This window comes from Podarcis pityusensis (genome assembly GCF_964106645.2).
Source record: "Podarcis pityusensis genome assembly, chromosome: 12".
NCBI classification, from domain to species: domain Eukaryota; kingdom Metazoa; phylum Chordata; class Lepidosauria; order Squamata; family Lacertidae; genus Podarcis; species Podarcis pityusensis.
The window spans coordinates 12,612,418-12,632,275 of NC_138037.1; the positions used below are offsets into that span (position 1 = coordinate 12,612,418).

Sequence of the window (19,858 nt, forward strand, 5' to 3'; positions counted from 1 at the left end):
TTAAAGATGTCGTTTCAAACCATTTTATTACCAAGGATAGCAAAATTAATCTTGACATTTGGAGGCACTAGAAAAATAATTGCTGATTCACTGCATTAGGTGTATGTGAAAGAATTCTACAGTTAAGATTGGGTGTCTGCTGGCAAAAATATGTTAAACATTTTCCCTCATGAATGGAGCAGAGGCATCTCCTAAGTGTTGCTTTTGCAAATGAAAAGGGAAATCTCTTGGCTTGAAAGAGTTTTCAGGAGAGTAGATCATATTGTATTGCATATAAAATAGTGTTTTGGGAACTATGGCCCAAAGAGTGCATGGGGGTGTGTGTTACTGATCCTGCCCCCTCCTAGTAGTAGCTACTTGGAGCACTGCTATGGAGTGTTCCCTGATCCTCAGATTTCTAAAAAAGTCTTAATGCTATAATTTGTCGACATCCAATGAAACTATATATTAGAAGGTTCAGGATAGACAAAAGAAAGTGCTTCATACAGTACACAGCTCTGGAATTCACTCCCCCAAGAAGTAGTGGTGGCCATCAACTTGGATAGCTTTAAAAGAGGATTAGACTAATTCATGTACAATATGAGCTATGACGGCTGTGTTTCACCTCCACTGTTGGAGGCATCATGACTCTGAATGCCGGTTCCTGGAAATCACAGGTGGGGAGAACTCAGGTCCTGCTTTCAGGCTTCCCACAGGCATCTGGTTGGTCACTGTGAGAACAGGATGCTTGATCCAACAGGCTCCTCTTAGGTTCTTATGAGAGCATATGGGCTCTGAAGTGGGAATGGCAGCTGAAAAGTCCTCATGCAGTGGATCACATAAAGGCCTCTGGATCCCTTCTCGTTGCACATGTGAAGGTGTCAGATTTCTCAGTAATTCAACAATTCCTTTCAAGGGTATTCTTTCATGTTAGGTACAGAGCTTTGTCTTATACCACTTCTCATATGTGATCCAATCCAGTTAAGATCTACATCCGGTATTCTTCTTCATGCTCCATCTTCCACCAGGAAGCAAAGCATGGAGCAGAACCTTGGGACAGGGATGTCTGATACGCTGTTGATCAGGCATAGGCAAACTCGGCCCTCCAGGTGTTTTGGGACTACAATTCCCACCATCCCTGATCACTGGTCCTGTTAGCTAGGGATGATGGGTGTTGTAGTCCCAAAACATCTGGAGGGCTGAGTTTGCCCATGCCTGCTGTTGATGGATGTTTCCTCTGTTTTATAGATACCTGCTTTCAAAGGTGTGAGATACCCCAAGTGCAGGAGAAGCTGAATATAAAGGCTTCTAATGAATGAATACCCATGGTCAAACTTGTATATATCAGTTGAGAATGGCACCAATAGGAATAAGGAATTATGGGTGGAAGGCAGAGGATAAAGGATTATTGGGGAAATGATTTCTCCCCTCTCTCCATCTTGTGTAAAAAAACAAACACAGAACAAAACAAAAACTCTTGACTGGAGGGGAGTAAGAGCCCATTTTCTCCCTCCTCCCCAGCTGGTTCTTTTTTTGGAGCGGGGTGGGGTGGGGGGAAGCTGGCTTTCATTACATCCCTGAAGCAATTGCTTCCTTGCCCTAGCAGAGATGTGTTAGCACATGTGGACTGCTCCTGAACATTCCTCATAGAATCATAGAGGAACCAGGAGGATCATCTAGTCCACCCCTCTGCAATGCAAGAATCTCAGTTGGCCATCCAACCTCTGTTAAAAAAACCTCCAAAAAAGGAGAGTCCACAACCTCCCGAGGGAGACCTCTAATCAGAATCATTTTGGTGGAGCTGGGAAGCTGGGCAGTCCTTCTGAGATATGAAGATCTCATACGAGAGCAGGTTTTCTGTTTTTTTCCCTACCAGCTGGGGCATCCTTATTGTCCACACCCCCACATACTATTTTGAAATAAATGAATAGGGCTGTATTGTAGTATGCCTGCGTTTCTTGGGATTGGGAAGGACATAAATCCAACTGTATGGATCTGAGGGCTGTGAAGCTACTGCAGTCACACACATTTCCAGTTTTAGTTTACAGGGGGTGTCGTCCCCTTCTCAGTTTGTGGCCTGGCTCCCTGCAGTCTGTCTCCCCAGGCACTTTTCTAAGCTGTGCTCTGATGTTGGAAGTGAGCTTGATTGGGAGAGAAGTGCTTGATGAGGAGGTATGCTATGTAGCAAGTGCAACGGAGCTATGCACTCAACTGCACACCCTTCTTGCTCTTAAAACTGGAAAACATACTTTTCTGATTCTGTGGGACAGGATCAGATCAGAGTCGAGAGTGTCATTTCGAGCATTTTGTGCTCCTTTATCAAGGCTGTAAAATACAAAAGACAAAAGTAATAGAACTGCATAACAAGGTTGTCAGTGTGCTTGTACAGCACAGTTGTAAATACCAGATTCCTTCAGTTTGGTTGCATAAAGTAAGGTTTCACGAAGCAATTAATTGTGGTGTCAAGCCCCCTTCCTCCTACAAAAAACGAAAGGGAAAAGCTTTCAGGTATGAGAAGTACAGAGTTGTGAGTTCCATAGCCAAACTCCATTTTTATTTATATGCATTTAACAAAATTAATATACTGCTTACTTAATAGAAAACCTCTAAGCATTTGTTTGTGTGTGTGTTGGAATGAGCAGCGAGAGTTTAGAAACTGGGCATTAGTATTGCCCAGGCTTTGCTTTATTTAACAGCCCCAAATATATTTCTGAATCTGTTGCCTTAAGTAACAAATTCAAAATGAAATTAAAAATTAAGCCGTGAGCTCCATTGCAGGCTGCTATGTAATGGAACCTTTATTGTGATTATAGAAAAAGGCATGCTTGAAGTAAGTTGAATTATTTTTTTCCTCGAATGAAGGGAAAAGTATTTTCCTCCGTGGTGGTAAAACTGAGGCATTTAACTTGCTCAAATAGCACTAGCAAAGCCTTGCATTTAATTAATTTTCTTACATTTATATCCTGCCTTTTGTCTGTAATGGAATCCATCAAGCTTTATGTGTAGTTCCCCCATCCAGACACTGGCCAGACCCAGACCTTCAGCAAGGCGGTGGCCTCACTTTCCTTCAGGCCATATAAACACTTGTCAGGCAGCCATAAGCAACAAGAAATTGCAGGCAAGCAAGGGAGCTGTGTTAGTTCTATCAAATCATGTCCACAGCTTGAGGCTCAGGTTTGTCCTCTACCATCTATTGCGGATTAGATGTTTGACCTTTCTTCTAGCTTCTGCCGAGGAACCAGAGAAATTGTTTCTCTATACAGTTGTAGAGCTCCTTTCTGCTGGAGATGTCCTGCAGACCATGTATAGGGCTGCTTTCAACATCTGGGAACTAAAATGGAAGCATACTATGGTTATGCTATGTGTGTAAAACACATTTTGTGTGTTATTTAAAACTGTTTGCAGAGATTTGCATCTTAAAGGCATGCATTTGGTCTTCCCACAACCCTTTTGCCCGGGGAAAATGAAGAAAAGCAAATGCTTGACTTTCTGCTAAGGCAGTTCTGATTGAATTTATTGAGATTTGCTTCAACTGGAAGGGAAACCTTGTAGTGATATCTAAATCTAAAGAAATAGAGGTGGTGGTTACTGATGTTGATCCAGGAAGTTGCCGTGGAATCAGTTATAAGATCCATTTCAACTATACATCTTGATGCATTTTATTTATACACATTTTCCAACCTGTTCTGGAAATCTGTTGTTTCCATATTACTTAAAGCACACCTGTTATTGATATGTTTAATTAAATCTGATCAGATAATAACTGTACAACCTCTGCTATCTATAGTATGCCACATTAAGGTTATTGTGAGAGACAGGAAAAATAAAAACAGTTTCACAGATGGATCTTGAAAGAGCAACAAACTGACACACAAGTGCTTATATTCCAAAAAACAAATTTAGTTGCAATCTGATTTGAGATGTTGGTGGAAAGCTGCTTTAAGAAATTCAATAGCTGTAAGCCACTCTTGGAAGAATAAAACATTTCTTTCTCGATAAATGCAAGGATGCATTTCTATTTGCAAATTAAAAAGATCTGGTAAAAATAATATGTGTGCCCTATAATCAGGGTGATGGGTGGCTGTGCAATTTTGTTGTGGCTGCAGGGAAAATTTTTTATTACTTCATTAGTCCTTTTAATCCTCCTGGTAAATATCTAAAAGCGCCCCCTTCTTTCATCTGGTAGAACTTTCTGCAGAAGCCAAAGCAGCGTTATTTGAATTTGAAGAGAGGGAAAGGCAAATGAAGCAGGGTCGTTATGGCTCAAGAAGAGGAGGAGGAGGAGGAGGAGGAAGGAGAGGAGGGCCTTTAATGTGTCGTGGGATGGGAGAACAAAGAAGAGACAACAATGAAAGGGGAAGAATGAAGGATCACAGGCCTGCGTTGCTATCGACCCAGACATCTGTTACGGTATCCAAACGCAATGATTATGGTGGTCAGGGTTGGTGAATTTTAGTTATTTAAGCAAAATTGTTGAAAACACTGACTGCATTAAGCTGCTCAAGGTTGAATTCAATAGTTCATTTATTGATGGGAATGTGAGCACTTTCGTTTGTGCCTGCCCTTACACAAGTCCAAGCCACTGTTGGCAGAGCATATACATGAGCATGGTTCCTCCACTGCCCCATCCTGAGGTTTCTGAGAGATCCTGTGCCCTAAGTTCTTGTGGAGGGGGGCTATTTTAGGAGTAGCCAAGGACCAATGTCAGAAACTGTTTTTAACTTCGCTGAGTTTCCAGTGAGGCTCCCATGTAGGGCAGAAAGCTGCTGTAGCTTTTATATCAAGAGTAGATACGAGGCTGGGTAAGTTTGCAGTAGTAGCATTCTAAGTGGGAGAACATTCTGGTGGGAGAACGTAAAGTAATGGGACTGGTAGCTACTATAATCATGATGCTGAAAGCCTCCACTTTCTGAGAAGCTGCTAAGTAGAGCTTGATGGCAATGGCTTGTCTGTTGCTGGTGCCTCTCCCTCCCCACACATTGGGCTTTCTGTGTACATGGAGTTTCCATTTAGCTATCATGGCTCATAAGCCTGTGGATATCAAACTTCCAGGAGTGTAGTCAGTAGTCTCAGGGGATGCCTCTTGTGCTTTTTTTAATAATTTTTTAAAGGTGATTACAATTTCGAGCAAATGTGATTTTCTGTGTTTTCTTTTTAGACACATTCGGAAAGGATATTTCGTCATCAGCAGCCCATTAGGAATCTCTTCCAGCAGCAGCAGCAGCAGCAACAACAACAGCAGCAGCAACAACAGTTGCAGGGTCTGTTACCCATTCCCCCTCAGCTTCATACACCACCTCCGCCTCAAGGGATGCATATGCCACCCCAGCTAGAAGCACCAAGAATGCTGATGAATCCTCCTCCAGTGACATCTCAGCAGCCAAAAAACATACATATAAACCCACACTTCAAAGGAACTGTAGTAACGCCTGTACAAGGTGAGATTTTGTCAGAAAGCAACACTATAAACAGCCTATAATTTTGTCCTGGAGCAGCCCCCTCCAGTTCTATAAGTACAATTCACATGTGGTGATGATGATGATGATGATGATAATTTATATACTGCCCTATACCCGGGGGTCTCAGGGTGGTTCACAGAGTAAAAATCTGTGATTATTCTGCATGTACTGCTGTTTTACTGCCTTCATTTATGCAGAGGTGTGCTTGTATGAAAGGGATGGGGTATTGCTGAAGTAGGGGAAAGGGGTCTATTCCGTCATATATATACAGTCGTACCTTGAAAGTTGATTGGAATCCATTCTTGAAGTTCGATCGACTTCCAAAACCAAAGCGCGGCTTCTTACTGGCTGCAGGAAGGAAGCTCCTGCAGCCAATCAGAGGCCCCATCGGATGTTCGACTTCCAAAAGAACATTCGAAGATTGGAACACTCACTTCTGGGTTTCAATCGTTTGGGAGCCGATTTGTTCGGGAGCCGAGGCATTCGAGATCCAGGGTACAACTGTACTGCCTTGGCGTTTACTGCCAGCATATAGAGAACATTTCCATCAAAACATTTTTCATTCAGGCAAGTCCAGCAAGTGTGTGTGTATTGAATGCTGACTTTAAAATTTCAGCATGCTTCGCTCCTTCCATTCATTCCAGTATTTGAACTACAAAATCATCTAGATTCTTTGAATACAGTCATACCTTGGGTTATGAACGCTGCGGATTGTGCGTTTTCAGGTTGCGGACCGCGCCCAACCCGGAAGTACTGGAACGGGTTACTTCCGGGTTTCAGCGCTCGTGCATGTGCAGAAGTACAAAATGACGTCACGCGCAGAAGCACTGAATTGCGTCACACGCGTGCACAGACGCGGTGCTTCAGGCTGTGAACGCTGTGTGTTGCGAACGTGCCTTCCGCACGGATCCCGTTTGCAACCAGAGATATGACTGTACCTGATACTTGGAAGTGGTACCAATTTGTTTTATTTATGATCTTTTAAGTCCAGTCATTGGGTAACACCTACTTCAGAACCAACATGACAAGTTAACTTTATAATTGATCATTCATTCACATATATATTGTTTAATTGTACAAAATTCGTGTGTTGCCTTTGCTAGCTGAATCCCAATTGCCCTGTTGAATGCTCTTAGTAAATTTTTTCTGCCTGCAGCTATTTGGAAGCACAGGGAAGCAGCTGCCTATGAATATGGCTGCTTATAAAAATGGCCTAGAGTCTTGGCTAAAACAAATTGATTTAAAAGGTGTGCTCCTTGTTTTTAGTGCCCTTGCTGCCAGTCCCAAACCAGCCAAGACCTGCTGTAGGACCCCAGAGATTTCCTGTGAGTAGCAGCTGTTTTTTCTTCTCTGATATGGATAAGCATACATTTGCAAAGAAATATTAATATGGCAAATAAAAGCGGTGCCAGTGAAATATAATTTTAAGGTTTTGTAAATATTGACAATGATCTGTGCAGTAGAAAATGTTTGTTAGAAGCTTAAGATCAATGAATTTCTGAGAGCAGAATTAATTTTGTTTAATTGTAAAATTGTTGAGCCACTCTCTCCAATGGGGATTGTTAAAATAGAAAAGTGCAATGATTTTTTTAAAAAAATGACTTCCCTGTTCATTACAGTCTTTTCAATATAAATAGGAGGAATGCTAATTTAATAAAAAGGTCATACTCAAAATGTGTTGTGCTTGGAAAATATAAAGATCTGTACTAGTTTTGTACTTATTTTAAGCATTTAATAGCAGATGTTGAGTTGACACTGGCTAATTCTACACCCTTTTGTGATTTTTGGCTTCTAAAATACACTTTCTCTTTCTCCTTGATTGATTTACTTCTCTGATATTAGTTCTTCTTCTCAGGATCTATGTCATATAATCCCACTTTGCCAGTCCTTGCCATCTTCAGGGATATCCCCATGTAGAGCACATTGATAATCCAACCAGTTTGGATTACTGAATAATGTGGGCTATAGTATCAATGTTGTCCTTATCCAAGAATGTTTGAAGGTAGTGCAGTAGCTGAAGCTGGACATAGGCACTCCTCACCACTGTGACCACTTGGGCCTCCAGTGATGGCTTGGTATCTTGGAGTTTCCCTAGACTGCACACCTCTTCTTTCATGGGGACTGCTACTCCATCCTGAACTGACTGGCTACTAATTAATGGATCCAAGAACCAGCCATTTGCATAATTCCAGGAAGTCAGTTTATTGACTCGCCCTGTACATCCCTGCCTCCTGTACTTCATTTGCACAATTTTTCCTGGTTATGATGGTAGGGAGGCATCTTGCTGGGTGTCAGTTGTGTAATGTTGACGCCATGCTCTTAAATTCCCAGATGGGTATTGTTTCCAGACTGTGGACTCCCACTGCTTTCGGAGAGTTGCCTGCATGCTGAAGCCTGCGCTCGCTGAGCTCAGCGCGTCCAGGCTTCGCGGACCTCTCCGCAAGCAGCGGGAGCGCTCCTGCTGCTTGCGGAGAGTTGCCTGCATGCTGAAGCCTGCGTGCGCTGAGCTCAGCGCGTCCAGGCTTTGTGGACCTCTCCGCAAGCAGCGGGAGCCCTCCCACTGCTTGCGGAGAGGTGCCTGCATGCTGAAGCCTGCGCGCGCTGAGCTCAGCGCGTCCAGGCTTCGCGGACCTCTCTGCAAGCAGCGGGAGCCAGCACTGGGCTCCCACGGCTTGCAGAGAGCTGCCTGTTTGGGGGCTGGGGTCGGGGGAAGCTCGGGCTTCCCCCGCCCCAGCCCCGCGCCTGGGGGGGGAAATAATTTTTTTCCCTTTATTTCCCCCCCAAAAAACTAGGTGCGCCTTATGGGACGGTGCGTCCTATAGGGCGAAAAATACGGTAATTGTTAATATACACACAGCCTGTCTGCTTCACCGTAGATTCTAAGACAAAAAAATAGTTGCAAGTAGAAAATGTACGCCTCAAAATGTGAGAGTGGATTTGTACCATCCATGGTCTTTTAATAGGATGATTATTTTTCCTTACATAATCAATTACTGTGTCTGTTTTTTCTGTGAAGGATTACTAATAGTCATTGCAATTACTGCATAAATCTGTATTACATGATTCCAAAAATGCTTTGAATCATGTGGCTGAAGTATTTTCATTTGTCTAGTTTTACAGAAAATGGATGCATATTAGGAATGAGACAGCCTTACTTTTAACCAAACTAAGCAAGGTTTTCATAGAGCAACTGCTCATTTGAAATAGGAACTTGATAGCTGTTACGCATCAGTCACATTTCATTCTGAAAAACACTCAAGTTGTAGCTAATGCCAGTCACCAAAACTTGAAAGTTTTTTTTTAAAAAATGAGTATAATATATGTGTAGCCATTATTAGATGAACTGCATAATGCCTATAGAATAAATTATTGCGGGGGACCAAGGATGACTAGTCCATATTCTCGGTTGCTGCTCGTATTTTGTTCAGAGGTGCAAACAGTGACCCATGGACGATCCAGTTCTATAATTGAGTTGGCATTGCCTTGTAGGGTATTCAGATGCAGAGCACATGAGCTTTGCTGATGTGATGTTACTGAGAGGAAACAAGTGCTGCGGAACGAATGTAGTTCCTGAAAGATCTCCTGAAACGTCAGGCTGGTGGTATGGTGATTTTTGTTTTTCCAGATTGCAGGTGACATTGTAAAACTAGTAGAATGTGTTGTTTAATCACACATTTGGTAGGTCCTTGGGAGGCCAGAAGGTGCTTGAGAGGCCAGCCTTAATCTGTGGGCTGCCATTTTGCTATTCCTGCCATGCACTGCTGCCAGAAGTTGAGGGGAGAGGGAGGAGTAAAGCAGCATCATTACTGAGCCTAAACTGAAGAAAAGTAGAAAAAAAGTCCTGCCTTTCTGTAGCCAGTCAATTATGGATTGAATTCTAATAGCAAATAGCTTACTAGTTTGGAAGTCAGGATTCCATGTTTCTCTCATGAAATTGTAGTCCCGTCCCACCCGGTTTGCGGACCGACTTTCGTTAGAATAAATAACAGCTCCCTGAATTCATACATAATGCAGAATTGCAGTTCTTCAAAAATGAGAGTAGAAGCTTTCCTTCTTCATTCCACAGAAAGGGAGCCTCAGGACATAGCTTAGAGGATTTCTTCTGCAGCTTAGATGATCTCCTGAATTGGGTCCATAACAATGATCTGTTAATTTTGGATAACATGCCATAGTGACTTGGAAGTGTGTTTGCCTTCAGACTGGTAGAACTTTCTTTCAAACCCCATGAGCACAGTTCTGACACTAACCGCTTTCAGTGCATTTAGAAAATTTTAGACAGCCCAAATTACTGCATCTCAAAGAAATCATATAAATTGTTCATATTTCAATATTGTTTTGTTTTTTACACGTTTGCATTCCCAGTGCCACATACGTGTCTCTTCATTACATCATATGAGCATATGTTTACATAGTTGTTTAAATTAGGGTTTTTTCTTCTATGTCACCTTTAATTCTTGTAGTATAATAAAAGAAGAAGTTCTTGACCTTATCCAAAATGACTAGCAGTATGTTCCTCCCTAGCCCCTTTAGAAATGGTTGATCAAGATAAATTCCTCTTGGGAAAGACCACAGAATTAATAAATCATTCATTCTAGTAGTTGAGGGGCTTGCTTTTTCAGTTGTCTAAGAACCTTTTCCACACATTATGGAAGCCAAGAGCCAAGCCTGTATTTGGCTCAGTATGCAGCTGTGTTGACTGGGGTGGATGAGAGTTGTAGTACAAAACACCTGGAGAATACAGGATGGGGGGGGGTGCTGTTTTACACATACAGATGTTCCAATAAAATATAATTTGTGAATGGGCCTTTATAATAAGTACATTTTCAAGAGTGTCTTGTGACTGACATTATTTTGAGCATTTGAGAGATTACGGATTACGTGATTGTAGAAATAATACTTGTTTAGACGTTAGATATCAAATGGCATGGGGGGGGAACCCCCCTTCTGCGCTACTGCAGCAATGATTGTGCTTTTGCTATGGCGGTGCTGTTAGAAGAGCAGCAGTAAATGAAATTTTCACTCTATTACTGTGCAGCAGCGGTGGCGAATCCCACATAGTCTGGAAAGCATTTTGTTTTCTTTTTAACATGATACAAGGTATCAGGTGGTCATGATTGACATTTCTTGGATAGAGCTTTATACAGCATTTCATGCAAATCATGTTTGAATGAGACTGCTGAATCAAATTACATTTCTCTCCTATTATAGCCCCTACAGATGTGCAACTGAGCTTCCTCAGCATCTACTGGCAAGCTTTCCTTATGAGGACTTGCCATTTTCACAACTCGTCCGCGCAGCCCTATAATTGCAACACTTACAATAGTGACAGAGTGATGAGTGTTTTCTCTTATCAAATCTATAAGTAGTAGCAAGCAGATGTAGTGCAAGATTTCCAAACACCCCCCCCCCCCACTCTATACGCTGTCAAACAGTGTCAGGCTGGCAGAGGGAAAATGCAATTTAAAATGCAGGTGACATAATAACAAACACCCTCCATTTGCTAGTGGGCTTCTGATTAATCACTATTACCATACATTATCATACCATCAAATTTAATCATATCAGTGAATTCCCATCTGCAGGAGGAGCAGCAGAAGCTAAATATGATGGTAACAGCTATTAAACAAGAGCGGCAAAGAAGACTTCTAAAAATGAAGCAACCCTTTCCCTTGTTGTGTTTTTTCCACATGATCTTACAAACGGTAAAATGAAGCTGAATTAACAGTTGTCCACTCTTTCACGTGACAGATGCAACCGTTACAAACACACACAAAAACAAATCCCAGAACATCAGAATTCACAAAAGCGCTATGCTACAGAAGTGTTGAAATAAATGTGACCTCACTTTTGCCCTTCAATCTACAGTGCGTCTAAAATAGTCAGGAGCTGGGGGTGGATTATAAACCTCCCCAGGAATATATTAGGGGTCCCTGATGATCAAGATCCCGTAATATACCATGCATTTTTTCGCGGGGGGGGGGGGATCTTTGCTTTCAGTATGCAGGAATGTTTGCTAATGATCTGAGGAAACATGTAGTTCAGTATGGAATAGGATGTTGGGAACAGGCATGTTTAGCTTGTGGATAGGAGTGTGTGTGTGTGTGTGTGTGTGTGTGTGTGTGTGTTTTAAATAGAATTTAAGCAGGAACAGTGCTGGACCCTAAACTACTAAGGGTAATGATTCATGTACAAATTTCTTGTACAGTGAAACAGGAAACATTACCACCACCACTACTACTGCTACTACCACTATTATTACCATAAGATGCCTTTAAAAAAGAATACAGATTTATGTAGGATATCTTTTAGTGGATATTTGCCCTGAGAGCCTCCATATTTGGAAGCAGTATACCTTATGAGTAAGAAGTGCTGGCAACAAAAGAAGAGGCACATCATTGTGCTTGGTGAATTCTGGATAGACGTATATTTTTGTTCTCTTGTTCCCTTCCACCATCCAAAAAACCCTGGTTTCAAATTCTATTGAGGTCTAATATATAATCTTTCCATTTCCCCAGATGCACAGTTCCAGCAAAAATGTGTGCTGGTATTAATATTTTATTTCTTCCTATCACATGAGCCCAGAATGGCTAACAGTATTCCTTTAACGCAACACAAAGAAGTGCCCAACTTCAGAAACATTTCTTTAAAATTCATAGCTGAAGCGTTAATTCTTCATTTGTTATTGCATTGTAATAATTTTAAAAGTTATAGCCAGTTCCAGTTTTTAAACCTCCTTATACTCACCTCCTCCAGGTTAAAAGCACAAATCTACAATAAAATACAATGTACAGTATCGTATAACAGTAATATACAGTAGGGCCTCTCATACTATACTCCAGAGGCTTGCAAAAACAGGTCTTAAACTCTCACAGAAGTAAAACAATATTGGGGACAACTAGCCATTGCGGGAGGCCTAGCTTCATGTAGTTTCCCCCTGGGCCATATAGTTTTTTGTTTTTTTAAATTTGTATACCATCTTTCTATCTTACAATACTCAAGAGGGTTTACAAGCTGAAGAAACAAAAAATGTACATTTTATAACAATCTAATGCGATACAAAAATGTGATAATAAAACTTAAAATAGGCAACCTACATCAAAAAGTAACATTCAACAATCATTAGAATAGTATTAAATAATAATAACAACATATAAAAGTTAAACAGAAATCCACTCAACAGTTACAGTAAATAATTTCTAAACTATAATCAATAAAACAACGGCAAGCCACAGCACATAAAATAATACTATACAAATTGAGAATCAGAGACTAGAGGGTGGAGCAAGGCAGGTGGAAGGAGGCCTTGCCTGATGGAGTCTCTTCCCTCACAGGCCATACTCATGAAGGCTACCATAAGCAGGGCCATCTGAGCAGATCTCAAGACCCAAGCTGACTAGTACTAGAAAAGGCACTTCTTCAGGTCCTAAGCTTTGTGCATTAGTACCAACACTGCAGTGCGCTCAGGATTAGTGTAATGCGTTCCCATTTTACTGCTCCAGGTAACAAATGGGCAGCAGCATTCTGCATCAGCTGCAGCTTCTCACATAGACCCCATTGCAATAGACCCCATTGCAGTGCTCCAGCTGGGAACTACTGTACCTAGATTATCCTGGTTAAAGAATGACCTGAGTTGGCTAACCAGCCAGAGCTGGGCATTGCCACTCCTTGCCACTGAGGCAACCCTGTGTCTCCAGTAACAACTTAGGATCTAGGAATACACACAGACTACACACATGTCATTTTATGGGGAGAACTACCCCATCCAAAACTGGCTGCTGTTTAATTCTAAAACCCCAAAGCCATCTTACCCACAGTCTTGTTAGGATTCAGCCTCAGCTTATTAGGCTTTCTCCAGCGCATCACTGCCTCCAGATTCCAGCACTTGTACAACCTCCCCTGATTCAGTTTGTGTGGAGAGACAGAGCTCAAATTCATCTAAATATTAGTGACTCCATGCTCCAAATGGTTTTAGTCATTTCCCCTCCAGAAATGGGAATGCTTGTCATCCCAAAAAGCAATCTAGAATTTCACCTACTTTAAAATACTTCTTCCACATACAGTAAGTCACCATTGGGTATAAGAACCAGAGACTGGACCCTGCTTCCTTTTCGTATGCATCTAATTGGTGCAGAACTCAGTCAAATGAAAAAAAATTAAGCTTATGATGAAGCCCAAAGCCACCATGCATTTGAGCATGGTGGTTTGCTGAGAACATGATGGCTGTGGAGCCAATCTTACGTTGAAAGGATCTGCATGTTACATTTCTGTGCGCATCTTACCCTGTGGTGATTGAATTGAACTAAGGTCATTTACCCAAGAAAAGCCAAAGTCCAGTGGATGCTAAAGTAAGAGGATTAACATTTTGTGACAGATGGCTATAGTTTTAATCATGTCATAGGTTATAGTCACTGATTCTTTACATTTATACAATTTTTAATAAGAATTAACAGAGTATCCCTACTTTGGTGTCAGTGGAATTCTTCTAGCCTCTTTGCATGTTAAGTGAGATTAATAAATGAAAACATGTTGTAGAGACAGGGTGTAATTTATTGAAAGATTCGTGAAGTTTCAATGACATTGTTAAGGTATTTAATTAGTCTCTTTGAAAAAAAGTATAGAGTGACCCTTTTAGGAAAGCTGATAAGTCATATAATAGCTGTTAGATCCTCTTTATGCCTTGCTTTATAAGATTAACTTTGTGCTAAGCAATTTATGCTAAGTTTTCTCTTTTATTGGTAGCCAAAGTTATCTGTGGTTCATGAATAGATTATAACAGATAACATCATGTAATTAACAAGAGATGCCGAAAAGTAAAAGTACAATTTCTGTAAGAATTGTATGAGAGAGAATGTTAATTTCTTAACTAGGGGGGATATTTGAGAGGATAAAAAGGAAAGCAAAATAGTGTAATTCTTTGACAGGATTAGGGTAACCTTATCTCATGTTCTTTCAGAAAGTAGGATTGCCTGCGTATGTGGAAGTCATGCTCAATGAGCCATTCAGATCTCTATAACAAACTGTAGACAGAAGTTACCTAGTATTGAGGTTTTGCAAAAGTAATCAATAACATTTTGGTTAAGCCTTTGATATGATGCATAATGGAAGTACATATGCAGAGAAGAATGGCTGAACAATGCTTGATGAATCGTTTTTATAGGCATTGGTTAGCCATAACTTGCAACACCTAATTAGTGATAGGCAAAGGCTGGCATTATTAAATGTCACGCAAGGCTGCAGATTCTAGTCAGTTCTTAAGCAACAATAAACTCTTTGATTGACTGAAATGTTGTCTCTGATCAGTTGGGCAATACACACGGAGTATTAAGAATTCACGTTTATACAAAAACCACACTTCTTCTTTGTGCCTCTTCTGGGATGATGCCTTCTCTGATCACTACATGTATCAACTAAAATATGTGCTTCCCTTCCGTAATAAATTATTGATTCATTCATAAACAGATTTAATCTATTTTAAAAGCCTCAGCCAATCAACTAATAAGGTGACAGCCCTAATTTCACAACTTCAGGTTTGAAAGCTGTTATGTACAGTTTGTGGCTATGAGATTGAGCTCTAGGTCTGATTTGTCTGGCTAACTTTGCCTCTGCCATAAACTCACTACATAGCCTTAGGCAATCTACCATGTCTTGTTGTAGCCGACCGACTTACAGTATGGGGACAAACTAACCTACTTTGCAGGGCCGATTTAAGGATGATTGAGATTGTATATGCTTTTACTTGGGACGTGGGTGGTGCTGTGGTCTAAACCACTGAGCCTAGGGCTTGCCGATCGAAAGGTCAGAGGTTCGAATCCCCGCGATGGGGTGAGCTCCCGTTGCTCGGTCCCAGCTCCTGCCAACCTAGCAGATTGAAAGCACGTCAAAGTGCAGGTAGATAAATAGGTACCACTCCGGCGGGAAGATAAATGGTGTTTCCGTGCACTGCTGTGGTTTGGCCACATGACCCGGAAAAACTGTCTGTGGACAAACGTCGGGTCCCTCGGCCAGTAAAGCGAGATGAGCGCCGCAACCCCAGAGTCATTCGCGACTGGACTTAACTGTCAGGGGTCCTTTACGTTTTTTATGCTTTTACTTATTTCATTACATTTATATCCTGGCTATTTTCCATTATGGAACCCAAGGCAGTAAAGTGAGGCCTTTTAAGTACTAATGTGTGGAAGTCTATAAATCCTTTTACTATAAAATGTCAAATGCTTTGAAATGAGCCACTGTTTAAATGAGCATAAGGTGCTTGCAGCCTTCAAGCTCTAAAGTTTTCTAAGTGAATATCCTGTAGCAAACACTGTTGAATGTAATGTTTTGAACTCTTAGTCCAGAAAGCCAGACCTGTGGGATTGTGCGGCCGGACTGTGCTTTTGATGGGAGTGGGGTGGGGTAGCAGCAGTGCGGGGAGTACCTGGCTTTCTCCCTGGTTAAGATCACAACTATATGTATTCTGCAAAGCCATGACCCTCTTCAGTTTACTTGGTGGGTTTGAAAAAAACAAAAAGACACAAACAAACAGCAGCAAATGCCCAAAATGCATTATCCAAAAGCACATTCTTGCAGTGTTACGATTTAGGCCATATAAAAAATCAAGATCAATTTTATCCGCTTACAAATGAATGTTACTTTTAGCATCTTGTGGCTCTTTGAAACTGCCTATGTGAGGGCACGAAAAAGGAGAAACTACTGTGCATATCAGAATTTATTATGTTTGCCGTATGCTTGTTTTCTTTTGATTTGCGGTACATATGTTGCTGAGCACAAAAAAATAGCATTCAGACTACTAAATTTAACAGGAGTGTAAAACGTTAGCAGTTAAATATCTACCAAGAACCTTGGTTCAGATTCTGAAAGAAGTAGGCTATTTTGATATTATATTTGTCGGTGTCCTTAACTGTGACTGTAGAATTGTGCATGGTATATCCATGGACCCAAGGTTACTTAAATGTTTTACAGTCCACAGAATTGTACTGTACTTGTATTTTCCCCCTATTAATGCAACACATCTGTAGCTAATGTCTGCTGCAGAGTTCCTAGTGGTGTATACTGTGCTTCAGGTTTTCAGAAAGAGATAGGAGAAGATTTAATGGTACAAGTAAATAAATGATTAGCGCATGAGAGAGTGTGTATGTGTGTAGATAGTAGAAGCCTGTTTTTCTGTAACAGGTTTGTGTTTAGTTGATTAAAAAATGTAGCCCCCCCCCCCCCCAAAACCCCCATAAAATGAAAAATTGTAGTTGGGCTAACAGGACTAATTTATGGACAATTGTATGCATACATTTATAAAGGGCAGCTAAGCACGGGAACAGAAGTGTAGATTTCAGAGCAGGGGATGCCACCACCTTCGAGCTTGTAATGTGAGCAGCATCCAGTTTAGAACATGGCTCCTTGAAATGTAGCGGAACCAGAGTAAAAGCTGGCACACAAATTAAGCACTATAATTCTAATAGTCCAGTTCTTACACATATGCAGAACAATTTCCCCAGCTAACTTTGTGCGTGTTGAAGTTGGATTTACTTGTACTGTATTCCTTGCAGCCCTTAAATTTGTCCAGGAGTCTTTGTTGTTGTTTTTAAGCCTGTACAGTAATAGTAAGGAAACACACTGGTTGTGGGTAATACTGATTTTTAGATGCTTACCTGAAAACACTGCTGAGTTGAGAATACTCTTGACTGTTTGATGTGCTGTAAGAAGCGATTGTGACAACATAATATTACTTCCCACTAATTTAGTTAATGGGTGTTTGTGTCATAAATGGTCCTTGTCTTTTTAGTAGATGATATGGCATGTTCGTTCATAGAATCAAAAGGGGGAAAATCAATTACTGAGCTTAAATTTTAAATGGCTCCTTCCTTTGCTGATTGTGAAATAGCTGAATATCAGTCTGAAGCATTTATTTGAAACCAAGGGTGGCAAATCTATGTTAATTTTTCTGTCTCCTGTCTATAACGAATGCTTCAGATGCTTAAGTATTTAGGGTTATGTGCTTTGTGAAATGTTGATTCCCTGTTATTCTGGAAATATGATTTCTTTACTTCAGAAATGGGGGGCGGGGCGGGGAGAGAATCAATTTATGACATCCAGAAAATTAAAGTAGCTTCATTTTGGTTGCTTAGGTTGTACTAAATAGATAGCAAAGAATAGCATGGTTTAAAGAGATAAATGTCAGGAGCATTTTCTAAAGTAGACATTCAGACTTTTGGATTAATGGGATAGAAGGTCAATAATTGCATGGATTTCACTAAGCTTGAAAAGAGATGGCATTCCTGTGGTGCTGCTGTGATTATTAAAACATTTTGAATTCATTGTAAAGATATTGTGCTTAGGTTCAATGTTCACTGCCACAGTGAAAGATATGACTCAGTAGGGTTGCCAATTTATACAGATTACAGAAAGGTACTTTAATCTTTTCCTATAAAATAAATAAATATTCTCAATAGTTAGGCTATGTAAGAAGTTTTTTATAGGGTTTCGTGTAATATTTTGTACTGACTCTATTTTAGAGATGTTGTACATTGCTTTGGGGTCCCAGTTGAGAGGAAGGATGATAAAAGAATAAAATTAATCTAATAAATGAGCCATAGAAGAAATGCTTCAGGATTATTTTAACCTCCATTTGTGTTCCGTGTGTCCCCTTGTATTATTCAGGGTCCTCCAGAGTTTCAGCAGAATCCCCCTGGACCTGTTCCTACCAACTTCAGTCAAGCCCCAAGACTCTCCCTCCAGGATCAGTGGAGAGGACCACCGCCGCCTCTGCCACCACCGCCTCCACAGGATAGAGAGCCTTTCTTCATGGGAGGTAGTGTCCTGTCTAGCATCAGAAGCGGCAGCTTGTTGTCTTAACTATAGGCATCCCCCCCACTTATATGGGGGTTACGTTCTGGGCCCCCATGTGTAAAAGTGAAATTGGATAAAGTAGGGAGCACCCTCTAAGCACCCTTTAAACACCCTCTCTGCTGCTCTTTTTAATCCATATAGAAAATACTGTATTCCAAAAATATCCACAACTAGAATTGAAGCCCTGGCGCTCGCAGGAGGCTGGAAGACACACAGGAAAGCGGCTGCTACTGCTGCACTGCCCCCCACATCAGCTGATAGGCGGGGAGGCTGAGCAGCAACAACAAATTCCCTCTGCTTATCCAATCTCTTTGGGGCATCCTCTGCCTTCACTAATGTCCTCTTCAGGCTCCAGAAAGAGTGTCCTCGGAAACCATGAGGAATCTCCAGGTTCCTCCTGCCATTTCTGGATTTGAATTGAATTATTTAATTATTTCCCATTGTCACACTTATACGCGGTCACTTTCCCATCTGTCACTTCTAGGCCATTGTTGAAACTGGCAAATCCTTCTATATCTGGAGCTTGGGATTTAGCAGTTAGGTACCACAGGATCACTTATCCGATTCTCTCATGTAAATTTTTAACATAGTCATGTTTACTGGCTTATACATTACAGTGGTGCCCCGCAAGACGAATGCCTCGCAAGACGAAAAACTCGCTAGACGAAAGAGTTTTCCGTTTTTTGAGTCGTTCCGCAAGACGAATTTTCCTATGGGCTTGCCTTGCAAGACGAAACGTCTTGCGAGTTCTTGCGAGTTTGTTTCCTTTTTCTTAAAGCCGCTAAGCCGTTAATAGCCGCTAAGCCGTTAATAGCCGCTAATAGCCGTGCTTCGCAAGACGAAAAAACCGCAAGACGAAGAGACTCGCGGAACGGATTAACTTCGTCTTGCGTGGCACCACTGTATTGTAATATATATGTAAGAAGAAAACTTCTAAGGTGTCAACTGAAAAAGTGGTGAAAACTTCCGCAGACGCAACTTGGATTTCTCTTCCATTGTAACTCATTGTACAACCCTTAATTGTGTTAGTTGTTGCTGATGGCTGCTTTCAGTTAAGCAACAGGACTTCTTACTGAAACCGTCTTTTCCCTATTGATTTTCCATGAAGACATGAATAGTTCTGCTTGCAGGACTTACCTGGATTCTGTGGGTTGATTGGGGGGAGAGCGTTCCTCCTTCTTTTGGAGAAGGGTTTTGAACTACAGGGACCTAGTGGTCCTCTCTAACCCAGGTATCTACTCCAGGTATCTAAGGCTCTTAGAGAGTGATGAAAGAAGCAAAAGTATGTATCTCTCCCCGCCCCCTTTGTAACATATGTGCAGTCTAGAATGTTTTGTGAGGAAAGGATCTTCGTTTAGTGGCAAATCACATGCTTTGAATGCAGAAGGTGGCACAGATCCAACAAAAAGGAGCAGATAATGCTAAAGGAACCTCTTCATGTAATCCGGAGAAGCCATTGCCAGGTCGTGCAGACAATATTGGGTTAGATGGACCCAATAATCTAACCTGGCTTTCCCCAACCCAGGTGCCTTCCATATGTTTTGGATTCAAGTTCCCACCATTCTGCTGTATACTGTGCT

The 19,858-nt window shown here is 41.3% G+C and overlaps 1 protein-coding gene across 4 annotated transcripts in view; it reads left to right on the forward strand.

Annotated features, from left to right (window-relative positions):
• Positions 1 to 19,858, forward strand: part of RBM33 (RNA binding motif protein 33) — a 96,223-nt gene that overhangs the window by 26,444 nt on the left and 49,921 nt on the right. For all 4 annotated transcript variants that reach the window (XM_080974001.1, XM_080974000.1, XM_080973999.1 and 1 more), the window contains exons 8-11: positions 4,166 to 4,389; positions 5,138 to 5,417; positions 6,705 to 6,763; positions 18,090 to 18,240. In XM_080974001.1, the coding sequence (XP_080830127.1) occupies positions 4,166 to 4,389; positions 5,138 to 5,417; positions 6,705 to 6,763; positions 18,090 to 18,240 (714 nt within the window). The remainder of the gene's footprint in view (positions 1 to 4,165; positions 4,390 to 5,137; positions 5,418 to 6,704; positions 6,764 to 18,089; positions 18,241 to 19,858) is intronic.